The sequence below is a fragment of the Artemia sp. Qi Xiang Cuo genome, chromosome 19 (assembly GCF_049724085.1).
Source record: "Artemia sp. Qi Xiang Cuo chromosome 19, ASM4972408v1, whole genome shotgun sequence".
In the NCBI taxonomy this organism is placed as follows: Eukaryota; Metazoa; Arthropoda; class Branchiopoda; order Anostraca; family Artemiidae; genus Artemia; species Artemia sp. Qi Xiang Cuo.
Window position 1 is genome coordinate 27,514,625 of NC_142812.1, and position 13,403 is coordinate 27,528,027.

General features: G+C 34.1%; 1 protein-coding gene across 4 annotated transcripts in view; it reads left to right on the forward strand.

The window, feature by feature from the left end:
- The window catches only part of LOC148940682 (uncharacterized), a 28,488-nt gene extending 16,776 nt beyond the window's left edge, over window positions 1–11,712 (forward strand). For 2 of the 4 annotated variants that reach the window (XM_089105625.1, XM_089105628.1), the window contains exons 2-4: window positions 4,319–4,451; window positions 10,032–10,091; window positions 11,460–11,712. In XM_089105625.1, the coding sequence (XP_088961751.1) occupies window positions 4,319–4,451; window positions 10,032–10,091; window positions 11,460–11,603 (337 nt within the window). In that variant the 3' untranslated portion in view covers window positions 11,604–11,712. The remainder of the gene's footprint in view (window positions 1–4,318; window positions 4,452–10,031; window positions 10,092–11,459) is intronic. The other 2 variants (XM_089105626.1, XM_089105627.1) reach the window with 2 other exon arrangements.
- Window positions 11,713–13,403: the final 1,691 nt, after the last annotated feature.

Below are 13,403 nucleotides of genomic sequence, written 5' to 3' on the forward strand. Positions count from 1 at the left end.
AGAACCTAACTGATGGAGCAGAAAAAAGGAAAAACACAACTAGAATCACAACGACAAGACTAGCTTAATGAAGGGTAGTCAGGGAAGAACTTTAAATGTTTATCTGTAGTTAGTGCTTCTCATTTCTTCTTCGGAAAGCATCAAGGGGGCCAGAAACCCTTTATCTAGTTTATATAGGGGTGTTACTAGCCCAATGAGGCAGCCGACGAAGGTATTTTGCCTACTTGTAAAAACACTTTCTCGTCTATCTAATATGACTTTGTGTGAAAAAAGGCCAAAAAGGAAAAAGAGCAAGCAAATATGAGATTATAAATGGATTATATACAGATACTGCCAAATGGTGATGCAACTTAACCTTCATAGTTGTTAGCAGACCACAAAGTTTCCTAGTTTTATTCATCTAAGAATCTTTGAGCAGAGCTCGAGATGCACTAAGGCATAACTCGAGAACCAAACAAGAGTGTTTTTTTCTGCAGAATTCCAAGAAAATATTTGCAGATTTATCCTAGGGTATGTAAAGCAGCATGGACCCCATTTATGGTATTCAACCTTAATTTAAGAAGGTGGCCATCACTAGCAGGATATGTAATCACTTGGTGCTAGCAGTATTAGTACAGCCTAAATTTTGTAAGGTTAGAATTTGTAGACCGACGGAGTCACCACTTATTGGGGATAGGCTCAGTGAGCAATCAATTATAGGAGAAACTGAACGGCCGTTAAGCCTAAAAGAATGGAATACCGGCCTTTTTCTCCTACTAATGTAATAAGATTAAATTTCATAATTGCAACTCTTTCTGGTAGCCCCACGTAGGTAAACTTTCCTTTTTCTTTGAAAATATCCTTCCGATTGACTTACTTCGTTTTCTGTCACTAAATATTACGAAAAACTAACAAATTTGATAAAAGGCATTTTACTTTTGTAAGGCTAACATAAAAGTAATATTCACCAGAAGCTTCCCGGATGCCACACGATTCACTTCGTAAATTTTACCATGTACCTCTAGCTTGCGCTATTGGTAAAGAGGTTTATGCCTGACAAAAGATTTGAATGACAACTTCTACTACTGCTGCTAACAACTCGCCGCAGCACCACGAGTAGTACATGGCAGTCCTTTGTGGTTCCCTTTAGAAGATAAAGCCCCTCACGCGGAATTAATTTTAATAACCACTATCCCTGAAAAACACTACATCACTAGAAAAATCTTCAAGAGTGACTTAAAGCTAACTTAAAACAAACACCGGGGATTTTTTTTTCTTCCTATCTAGATGTCACCCCTCCTGCACTAACAAAAATTCCCTATCTATGCCCATGCCTTTGTTATATTATTTCTAATGTGCATTTTGTATCAAATGTATCGTGGAAACAAGCTGTAAGTAAATAGTGACCGAAACCGTACAAAATGGTTTAATTTTGATAACAAAATAATACAAAAAAAGAGTTGGATTTTAATGGATGTTCCAAATACATAAAATTGATGAATTCAAAGTTACTGTCAGGATTTATGAGCTGGAGAAAGCTCCCACAATTTAAAAAAGAGGAAAATGCTCTCAAAAAGATATCTTGATGAAAGTTACACCACCAAATTCATGAAATTCAGCATAGAAGTCTATTATAGAGGTTTTAAGCCCCTTTATACAAAAATGCTAAATTTTGTATTTTTTTTCGAAAACGATTGTCACGGACACATATTTTTAATTGTTTTTTCCTCTGTTTTTTAAAATTAATTATCACATAGAACCAGTTTTCCTAGAACATCAGGAGCTGGCTCACATAATCGAAAATTGAAAATTCTAGTGCCCTTTGCAGTTAGTAAAAGAGGTCGCGCCACAAGAAAGTGCTGTTTTACTGTTTTCTACGATTTTTTTCCCGAGGTTTGGCCACTCACACACAAGTTTGGCCCCAAGAAGGCCAAAATGCTATTGAGTGAAAATTCTGAGATAAGCAATCGATTTGGGGATATTCTAAAACTGTCTATTCACTTTCCGAGTCTTAATGTCACAGCGTCGGCAGATCCTTTCATAAAGATACACACAGCTCACGGTTAACACTAGTCTATAGACAAGTATTTTTATAATTGTCTTTTATTTTTGTCTTTTGACAGTTCTTTTTTTCATTTTAATACAATTTTGTAGGGTGATGTGTATTGCGCTTCAGCTATTTGCTAAGAGGGTGAATGAACATTCTTTTAGTGGGGGGAGGGGGCTCTTAAGCCTTAGAAAAGGAATTTTTGGCCCCGTCAAGGTGGTCTAGCTGAATAGAATCAGCATTCAGATGAATATGAATTTGACCTTTGACCTTCCTTCACTTTGAAGAATGTGTATATAGATGAACATAGGATAATGCTTGAGGTATGAATCTTATGGGGGTGAAAGCTCTGCTCTTATTTTGGAAATGATAGTTTGCTTTTTTTATAAATCTGTTTCATTTTGAAAAGCAAAATTGCTAAATGTGCCTTTTCTCTCAAAGCATTGTTACGCAAGAGTTAAGCTTTAGTGTAAAGGTTACGGATGTAGGATGGCAGCCCCACCCATCTGCCTCTAACAAAAGGGTAAATGAGAATGGAATAAAGCGTATTTTTCACAATGTGTCAAGAATGGCATGACTTATCAATGTATATTTGCTTTAAACAATAGAATTTTCAGTTGAAAATATTGAAAGGCAGTCAATAAATAAAACACTTTCAACTACCCAGTAACGATATCAGTTGCACCCAAAAATACTTTCAGTAACTTTACCTCTGCCTGTGCTGACAGTGGCACCCAGAGCATCAAGGAATAGTCTCCAGTAACTCCTCAAGTTTGCTGCAGCTACGATGCACGCCCACTCTGGTTGGATCTAGATTTTAAAGTTGCACAAGTCTGCCTGATAGTTGCGCCATAATGTGTTCTGTGCTTTGACGGGTACTTTTTGGAGGCCAGTGAAGGACATCAATCTAAAATCTTTGGTCACTCATCCGTGGGACATGTCCTATATACCTTCATCTTCACACTCTGATGACACTGGTCACAAGCTTTTTTCTTTGGTCATCTCGTATTAACTGGTTATTCATTCTCTAAGACCAATCACTATTCTCTGAAGGCAGGTACTTCCAAACGCTTGGACTTGTCCTTCTTGCTGCTAGTTAAATGTCATGTCTTTGAAGCGCTAAGCACTACGGACAAGATATTACTGCTGAAATGTCCTTGTTTGAAGTTTGAAGCAAAGGGGGGAAATTTGGGATTGCCAAATTTTGCGAAGTCTGCTGAAGGTGCTGCTTGCCTGTCCTATTCTGACCGTTACTTCTTGTGCTGTTAAACAAGTGTTCTCATTTATAATCCCTATTTATTTGAAATAAACTCTGTCCCCGCTCTTGATATTCAAGGGACGTCGTTTGTTGCTATGCATTTTGTTTGTTGGCGTTTGTTTTCAGACACGCTTGGTCAGCTCTTTCTCCTCTCAGTGACCAGTTATAAAACTTTAGCATACAGAGCGCCTCTGTGAGGGGAAGCGTCCTCCTTATATAAAAGATTGATTTTTGTAGTTTTTTAGTTTTAATGTCGATTTTTAATGTCACTTGAAAAAAAAATTGTTTAGTAGCATTCAAGTCAATAGATGGAAATAGATGGCGCCGTATTTGAAAGAAATTCACACAGGAACAATATTTGCTAATCAGTGCAATTTAGTTGCCATTCTTTATCGGTAAACTATGCAATTTTCTGGGAATCTTTCTCGACAACAGCAAACTCTGGAAGAGACAAAATTTGAAAATTAAAATCTTGACAATCATAAATGGCAATTAAAATTGCTCATGCGCGATTTCACAAATATCTATAAAAATTGTGATTGTTTAGCACATACTATACAAAAAAGGGAAAAAATTAATGTATGTATAAGCTGTTGCTCTGAGAAGAAAACCAACAAAAAAAGATTAAGAGCTATTTTGAATCCTAAACTAAATGAAGATTGTTCAAAGTTTTTTTATACAACACTTTAAAATGTCCTTTTTTCTATGTGGAATAAAGTTAAAATGAGTTGTTTGTGTTATTTGAGAGTCATGATACCAATTTATAGGCTCTTAATTGAATATTTTTTTTTGTCATTTATATTGTCACTTTCGTTTTAAAGTCCTGGATTGACTTGACGCATCTTTATGTAAAATTCGAATAATTTTTTCTTCCAGTTAATTCTATTTTTGATACAAAAATTTGTTTAAGTTACGTTTCGTGATAACTTTTTCAAAAAGCTAAGGATTTCCTTTGTATTATTCTTTCGCTTGATAATAATACCGAGGAAGCATTGCCTTATCTACTATAGCAAAATAATGTTGAATATTTTTAGGGCGATTGGAACTATGTCATTTATTGAGCCTGAATTCAGGTCTACTTTGCTTCAAGACATAGACAAGTCCTTTGTCACGTTTGATGAGTCAGTACTTGCATCACTTGAACAAGAACATGAAAAGGCTGTAAGGGTTTGTCTATCCTATGTTACTATTTGTCTATCCTATATATGTTACTATGTATATTTCTAATAGTGTAATGTATTACAGGTAATTACTTGGTAAAAAAAATTAAAAAGAAAAAAACTGTCTTCCTAATTTAGTAACTGAGATAAATGAGCACCTGAACAAGGTCGAAACCTTACTCATCCATCCAATCACCTAGGACAAAACAGTATATCCAACCCGATAATCCAAAAATCAAGTTCAACATAGAGCAGAATCAGCATAAAAAAGTATAAGTTTGTCCCAAAACCAAGCCATAGCACCACAAATCTGCAAAATTTAATATTCCCCAAGTAGTCACCACATTATCAGGGCTCCTCAGAAGAAAACTCATTGCATATATTGGTTTCGGCGCTTAAATTTCATTACCCAGGCAAAATAGGCGTGCCATGCCATAGAATCATATGGCATACCCGTATGTAGTGACACCTGTGGAATATTTATGAACAAAACAATACCCAAAAATATAAAAATATGCTCAAAAAATTTTCCAAGCTTCCTTAACCATCATTCACCTAGCACTAAATCAAAGTAACAACCTCCCAACTCTGAAAGAATATCCTTCAGCCAGTATAGCTCCCTTAATTGCATAATCCTAACTGTCAGCCAAAAACTTTTCCTTTCGCTCAATTTCTACGAACTGATTTCCAAACATCTTACGTTACTCATTACTTGCATAGTCGATACAAACCCTAAAATCAAAAATTATAAAGGGAAGAGAAAAAATAAACATCCAACAAGCTATATCAAAATATCATTCAAAATATCTTGATAATTTTTATTATACTTATTTAAAAGTTGATTGTATTGAAAACTAAGCTTTTTAAATTGCCAAGCAAGTTTATTGGCGGAAAAACCTCTTACGATTAGCTTATTGCTAAGTATTTGACTTCTACTTTTAAAATCGATTTCATATTTTTTTCATAAATTCATAGGTAAAGTTTCATTCGCTTTAACTATATTCATTCTGTTTTTATTTTCGTTGTAATAATAATTTAATGCTTTATTTGTTCCCTCTGTACCCAGGGAAAGGATGTCATGTGTTGTACGTACTGATACGTATGTACTGATAATTGTCACGCATTTTTTACCATCAGGGAACAGCACCTTCAATTTCCAAGATTTAAGTTTTGCTAAAGAATGAGAAAAATACAATTTTATTTCCTATTAAATATCTGTTGTAAGCCAAGAGTCATGTTCTAAGAGCTATGATGTGACAACCAGGTATTAAGGGTATTTCCTTGGTTTGGCTAAGTTTAAGTGACAATATGTATTGCTTATGGGCTTTAAGGGAAGGGACCAAAAGTAGGTAAACGTGGGGACATAACATTGTGTAATGTTTATACGATTAAAATAGTGTTAGCTATAACTATAACACGTCTGCTGTTTCATTTTAGGTTATATTGCCTATTCTATTTTAATTTCGTATTTTGTTTATATTTCGAGAAGTGGTGATGGAAAATAATGGAAATCTGAATGAGAAAAATGAGGATAAAAGAGTACCGGAGGTCCCAAAATGCTGAAGTTGTTAGATCAAAAGGGCTTTGAATATCTGACAGTCAACTTCCCAAAAGACAAATCACTCTCTGCGCTTGATAAATTTGAAGCCACTGGCTAAATTCTCCAAGTCATCCAAAAACTAATCGATCCTAATGCGGGATCACAAGCAACTTGTTGCAGAGGCTTTTCTTAATCAAGTCCAAAACGGTCCACCAAAGGAGTTTGTTTTAAATTGACCGTCTCTCGAGCTTGTCCTATTATGTTAATCCTGAAATTCGTACGGTTGAAAACTTATCATCTACAGCTAATCCATGGGTTAAAGAAGGATGACTGTGTTAGACCAGTGTAGTTTAGGGAAATAATGTTGAACGAAACTGGAGAAGGTCTGATTGATTTGCTGTAGAGACCCAACTGAATGGTCATCACATTAGCTTTACCTTGCCCCAATTGATTTTTAAGGGGAAAGGGGACCGCTTAAATTCAGAGTTTAAAGCCGAAATTGTTGGTAATTTGACAATTAGAGGTGTACTTCAGCAAATTAATAAGCATGGTAATTCGTGCAAAAATAATCCCTCTAATATGATCTTTAGCCCACTAAGTAGGACAAAACTAAATACATAGCAAAACTGACTCAAGTCTATAACTATTTTGAGAAGTAAAGATAAATGATAATTTATTTTAGCAATGATTTCTTTATAATTTGTTTTGTAACAATATTCTTTAATTCTATAATTCTTTGTGAAGAAAACGAAACTAGGGAAAGAAAGTTCAAGACTTGCAGTGCAAAAAAGCTTAGCTTAGCAGTGCAAAAAAAAACTATAATTATTTATAGATTGGAATCTGTATAAAAGTCTTTCCTACCAAAAAAAATAAATATACAGTTTGTTAAACACTAAATCAAACAATTCGTAGTAACGTACTGTAAGTAAAGAATGAGATGTGTTTATAGTAACCGAAACTCTAAAAAGCTTGTTTTGAAATACTTTACCAGAAGGTCAAATTTTTTAGCGGGGTAAATTGTAAAGGACAAGTTTTTTCATTTTGGGTAAGGAGGTAGGGGTTAATCAATAATTTCACTTGGAAACAAAGACTGACTATGAGAAAACCTTCCCGGAGTAGTGGGTTTTTCTTTTCATTTTTAACTATTATTTTGTAAATTATCGTTCAAGAAATAGTGTCTGTGATTTTACCAAAATGTGTTTATATAACAGGCTGTATTTAATTGGATTTTCTTACAAAATTTCCCCTCTACTGTTTCGTAAGAACCTCAATGGTGAATTCGCAAATTATTGTTTACATTAAGAAAAATATGATCAGTTTCTTATTTGCATATTCTGGCCAGTTTTTGTGCTATAAAAGCCTTGCGATCTGTTTGAAAATGATTTTTTTTTTTACCAATAATCAAAGTCTCGTTGAATTTTTAATCTAAAAGGAAATAAAAAAGACCCGAATTCAGAAATGAAAGAAAAAATCTAATAGGAGAAACTTCAAGATGGGGTTCAAGGCAGCTCTTCCAAAAAAGAGAGAAAAAAAAAGGTAGCTCTTCCAACTAATCATGAATAGTTTAGAGTTACAATTACCTTGTGACAATAGTGGAAAATGCTTCAAGAGCCTATTTTCTCTAAATTAATGTTTTTTCCTCATTCTGGGTTTATTTCTATCATAGAAAAAAAGTTACAGTATAATGTTAGATTATAAATTCCTTTGTCTTATATTGTAAGATACAGGTTTCTCCTGGGGGCGCTCTGGCCAAAGATTAGCAGAAACCTACATTCCTATGCCTACAGCTTTCTCATTGGAATTTTATTCTGGCAATTTAGAAGAAAAAGAAAGAAATCTGGAAAATGAAGAACTTAGCTTCATATAAAGATACGAAAAATTAGGCTGTTTTTTTCTACCCTTTCTATCGGGTATAACCATACCCGCACGTAGGAAGGACGATAAGAGGAAATTTCTCCGCCGCCTAAGATTTGCTCAAAATACCTGCTGAAACATTGAGAAATATTGGCTTAAGACGTATTTTTTCTGGTTTTTATCATACCCTCCTCCCAAGAAGAAAATATTCGATAGCCCTTAAATATCACAAAACATATCGTAAAGAAGAGAAAAAGAGAATAATAACAGTCAATGAAAAATAGAAGAAAACTATGTGAATATTTTGGTCAAGATCGTCTTCAGTGCAGAATAAAATAATAAAAATTCAGATAAGAGTCCACAGGACAGTATAAAAAAACAAACCTTAAAACAAACACTAAACTTAAAACAAGACCCTTCTCAAGTAACGATGAGAGGGTAACTGAATGAGAAATCCGATAGTGAATGATAATTCAAACTTTCATTTTATGTAAAGCTTTTTTAAAGGCTAATTGCTTATTAGGCATGGTATTATCGGAGATTCTAGTAGGTTGTGAAATACGACTTTTTGGATAGATAGAAAAACAATCGGAATTAATAGGTTTATTATAAATGGGGCTTAGATAGGTTAGGCTGGTATCTTTATTGAGGGGGAACTTTTGGTGGATATGCTTTTTGGTTTTGACTGCCTCCCTGAAAACTTGCCTGAAAACTCATGTCAAGAATTATTGTTACTAAAATTTTTGCCATCGTGTTGTATCTTGAGTCAAACTTGGTCATTATTCCAACAAGAAGAAATACCTTCCTTTTGGTCCAGAATGACATGCCATCTATGTAATTGGTTATTTTATGGCAGGATACTATTTGGCGCTATTTGTCAAAGTATTTTGTTTTTCAAATAAAAGAAAAAAGTTTTTAAACGCGTATTTCAAATGCTCAAATACCAGAAACGTATTTAAATATGTATTTGGAATACATGGAAAGCATTTAAATACGTATTTCAAATACATGTATTTAAATATTGTCCCATCACTGGTAACAGGAACTTGCATACCAGTACCAGGGACCGAGCGAAGCTGCATATGCATGTCTTATAATTCAGCTATCATTATTAGTATATATAAGCCAGGGTATAATAATTCCCTCGCCTCCTAAAAATTTACTGAATTCAGATCTCTGAAGACTCTATGGCTAGAAATTAACGAAAACAGTTTTTTCAGTGGTTAAAGTTTTCTCATCAGAGGTTTCTTTTGGGTGGGTGGGGGGAATAAAAAACACAAGAAATCTAGGTAAAATAGGAAATGTTGATTAGAAAAAATGTAGGAAATCACGGAAGATTGTGTAATAAAGATTAATTGCTGAAAAGAGATTGCATCAATTGCTGCCTTTTTCTAAAATCATTCACATTTTCTTATGACTTTAGTTAGGTTACTTCAAATAACTTTTGTAACTTCCAAGGCCGTACCCAGGATTTTTTTTCGGAGGGGGTTTTGCTTAAAAAGAAATTCGGGGGGGGGGGGGGGGTACACGAAAAAAAACCTTAAAAAACGCATACAAAATGTTACGTTTTTACGAGTCAGACAAACATTTCGGGGGGGGGGTCAAACCCCTCTAACCCCACCCCCCTCTGGGTACGGCCTTTGTAACTTCTGATAGGTAAAATCTAGCTCAATAAATTATATACATTAGAAATTAGTCAGAAAAGGATATTCTTATTATGCATATATTGTTCTCATACTTTTTTTTAGAGTTTTGGCTCTATTCGCAAAGACTGAAAAAGGATAAACAAAATTGTCAATATTGTCAATATAAACAAAATTGTTTCTACGTTGTATGGATTGTCTTCGTATTAAAATGGACATACATGAATAAATAAAAGTCCACTAATTTTCTGGCAAAAATATAATCACTTGCGTTCTTATATTGCTATATATAACCTCTTTTTGGTTTTTATCTTCAACTTTATCAATTGACCCTAAAATATTTGGAGGAAGATGACTTGTAAAATCTCTCAAAGCAAAATATTTCAAGTTATTCGTACTAACTTCATTTCAAAATATCAATATAATTTAGGTAGGTCTTTAGGTTACAGCAATAAATAAATTCTTAGATCTTTTTATAACTAAAGATAACCAGTCAAATTAACAATTTTCTAGAAAAGCGAAAATAATAGTCTTGTCTCCTCTTTTTCAGCTAAGTGCAATTGCTAATAAAGACATAGATCTACTGCCAATTGGGAAAACGACAAAAGAGGTACGAATTTTTCCATAAATTTCATCTGGATTTGGCCACTCAAATTATAACGTGATATTATTATCTCAAAAAGAAATTAAAAAAAAAGTTCTTCAATATTCAACACATCCCCTGTTTGGTTTGGCGTGAAGTTCGTACTAACTAATTTAAGTTTTATTTTAAGGCTCTTAAAGATTAAGTTTTTACCTTGAAATTAAGCCTAACGAAGCATGTATGTGCCTATCACATACAATATACTTTTAGCCCATTGCCACAGCACTATTCCTGTACGTTTTATTAGAACAGTTACTAGCTGTGGCAAAATTTTAACCTAAAATCACAGTGACTAAAATACTTGTATTTTTGAAGGAAAAGATTCAAGGGTGTCAGGGGGTTATGATGCCTCCCACTGTTCAAGTCTAAATTTGAAACATACTTAACTGAGATTACGTTGTACCAGAACAGTTTCTAGCTGTGACAAAGTTTTAGCCTAAGATCACTGTGACTACATTACTTGAATTTTCGAAGGAAAGGAGTCAAGGGCGTCACGGGGTTAATACGTCTACCACTCTTCAAGCGACTTAGCTAAATGTTTCGTAAATTCTAGAAAATTGGACTCTTTTGCAGCCTACTACTGTTGGTTTTCTACTGCTGTTGCAGCCATTCAGTGGGGCTTTAAGACCAATTAACTGCCGCGATCTTTTCTTTTACTGTTAAAGCATAAGTAAAAATCAATTTTTAATCCGTTGAATTAGTTAAATGAAGAATCTGTTTAATTTTGAGTGCTTTTCTGAAAATTTTGAGTCATTCTATGGTATGAAATCTGGCCGTCGTTCCTAATGATATCTGCTGTAAGGACATCAGTAAATTATGTTTTCAAGATAGAACACAATTATTAAACTCGTACCTTAACTTACGAAATATTTTACATTTTATAAACTGATCACACTGGGCCACAAGTTGTCTAAATTAGAGATTTCCTTCTTGTACTTTTTAAATCAGCAATTTTGAGCTTCATTTTGTGCAACATAAAATAGAGCTTTATTTGATAATTACTCTATACTTTATTTGCTTTATAAATTCATATTTCATTCATTCGTAGCATAAGCATGCAAATGTATCAAGGATTTTGCAGAATTTAGTATAATTGTCTATCTTATTATTTTCTATTTTTTTTCCTTCTCGTCTGATCTGATATTTATGTCTTGCCTTATCTAAGAACCCTCGGTCGAAAATCATATCGACTTTTCAATCTAGACTTAACTACTCCAGATTTCTGGAATTGAAGAATTGTTTTGTTTTATTTCACCTATATTTCTTTCCTTTTTTACAAGAAACATTCAGTATGTTACTAGTGTCAAACCTTTGTCATCCCTTATTTTCTTGTAGCCAAATGATTATGATGAATCTGAGTTTGATCTTGAAGATGAAGCCCATGATGACGATGAATCTGACTCACGTGAAGATGAAGATGATGAGCTGGACATAGACACTAGCTTTGCTTCTTCTGCAGGAGCAACTGTCGGAACGTAGATAATTGTCATTGATGCTAAAGCCAAAAATGTAATATCAAGGCTACTGCATTTTTTCTTTTCTTTTCTAATGGACGCTACGTTTACAAATAAAACTTTTAATCATTTCATTGAAAACAATTTGTTTTTTTTACTTTCGTCGAAACACGACTTTATTTACGGCTTTATTCAGCCACCCCTCTCCTTCCTAGAAGACTGCAAATTTATGAAAAAAAAAATTGCTTGAAGCATTGACTAAATATATGATGCTTTCCAGACTAAGAAGTCTTTTGTCAGATATTAGCCCCTGTCCCTTGGTTGCGCAGTTCTTCCCCTCCCCTTTGAAAATTTATGCAGTTCTTCAGTTCGACTCTGCAGTTCGTTATGCAGTTCTTCCCCTCCCCTTTGAAAATTTTTCTGTAGTCGCCCTTCAGCGCATTGTTCATGCTTCTGATTAAAACATTTGTTGTCTTTTAGACGACTGACTCAAGTGACGAGGATTAGAACCCGGCGCCGCGCCGATGAGGGAAGACCGGCGGCGGCGGGGCTTAAAAAAGCACGCCGCGCCGCGCCGCCGGTAAGATGTCGGCGGCGCGCCGCCAGCTTGACCAATGTTGACCGCAAGTAATGTTTTCATCAGTCTTTCTCAAATAACCGCTTAAATTTAGAACAGATTCGAGCCTATTCATGAGTTCAAAAATTCACAAGTCGCTGGCTGGAAACTGGTCTTCTTCGTTATTCATCAAGAGAAGTAGAAATTTGATAGAAACGTAATGGCTCTGACGTTTCAGAACCCTTGCATAATACGAGTGGTTAAAGTATCTATTAGCTATGTATTCTTAACATAAATAATTATCAAAATTAGTAGTTTTTTTTCATGGAGCCTTACTCATACAAAACTTCAAATACCGTATCACAAAATTCGTCAGTTATTTAGATAAAAACTTTGAATATAACTTTGAACTTAGAAGCTTAATTTTTTGGTAATGCCCTTTGCCTATATCTGCTTTGTCACATTTAAAACAGTTGAAATGGGCGACTTTGATATTGATTGTTTTTTTTTGCTCTTTTGGATTCCTAAGAAGCCTTCTTGTATTAAAAACTGGTTTTTAATTAAAATTAAAAAAAATGCATTTTAAAGTTTTTTTTGGCTTCTTTATAGAATATATGTCAGGTAGGCTAAGGCTGAACTGCTGCTTTTTTATCGCTTTTGGCTGCTCTTTTTGATATTATTAATTTTTTCTTTTGGGGATTCATTCCAAATTATAAACTGATAAATACCTAATATCAGTCAAATTATAAAATGCATCTAAAAGAAGTAACTTTATCAAATTGAAAAATAAATGATGAACACTTCACATGAGAACACTTCAATTACAATGACACAAAAAACAATAGTTTATTGGCTATGAACAAAAATGAAGTGCCAGCTATTTTCTTAGGTAAAAAATGAAAAGCTCATCCCTTTTAAGTGCAATTAAATGAAATAATATGCAGACTGAAGTAGCTCCAGGAAGATGTTGAAATGTTCATCCTAGTTCGTCACTTTTAATCCAACCAAAATGTTAGGACACTTAGTATCAGTTATTGAGTTTAAGCTTTGATTTCCAAATGCTTACAAGAATTATTAAATTTAAGAAAGTCTCAACAATAAATCAACTGTGGTCAAAATACTTAGACTCCTCGTTGATCCCCACCCAGGCTCAAAGCTTTTGCTATGGTCATTTCCATGGAAATCTTCAAAGAGTTTCTTTTTAAAATAGCTTTCAAGCGTAGTTAGGGGTATTTAGACTTTTTTGCTTTTCTTCAAAGCGTTGGAAAA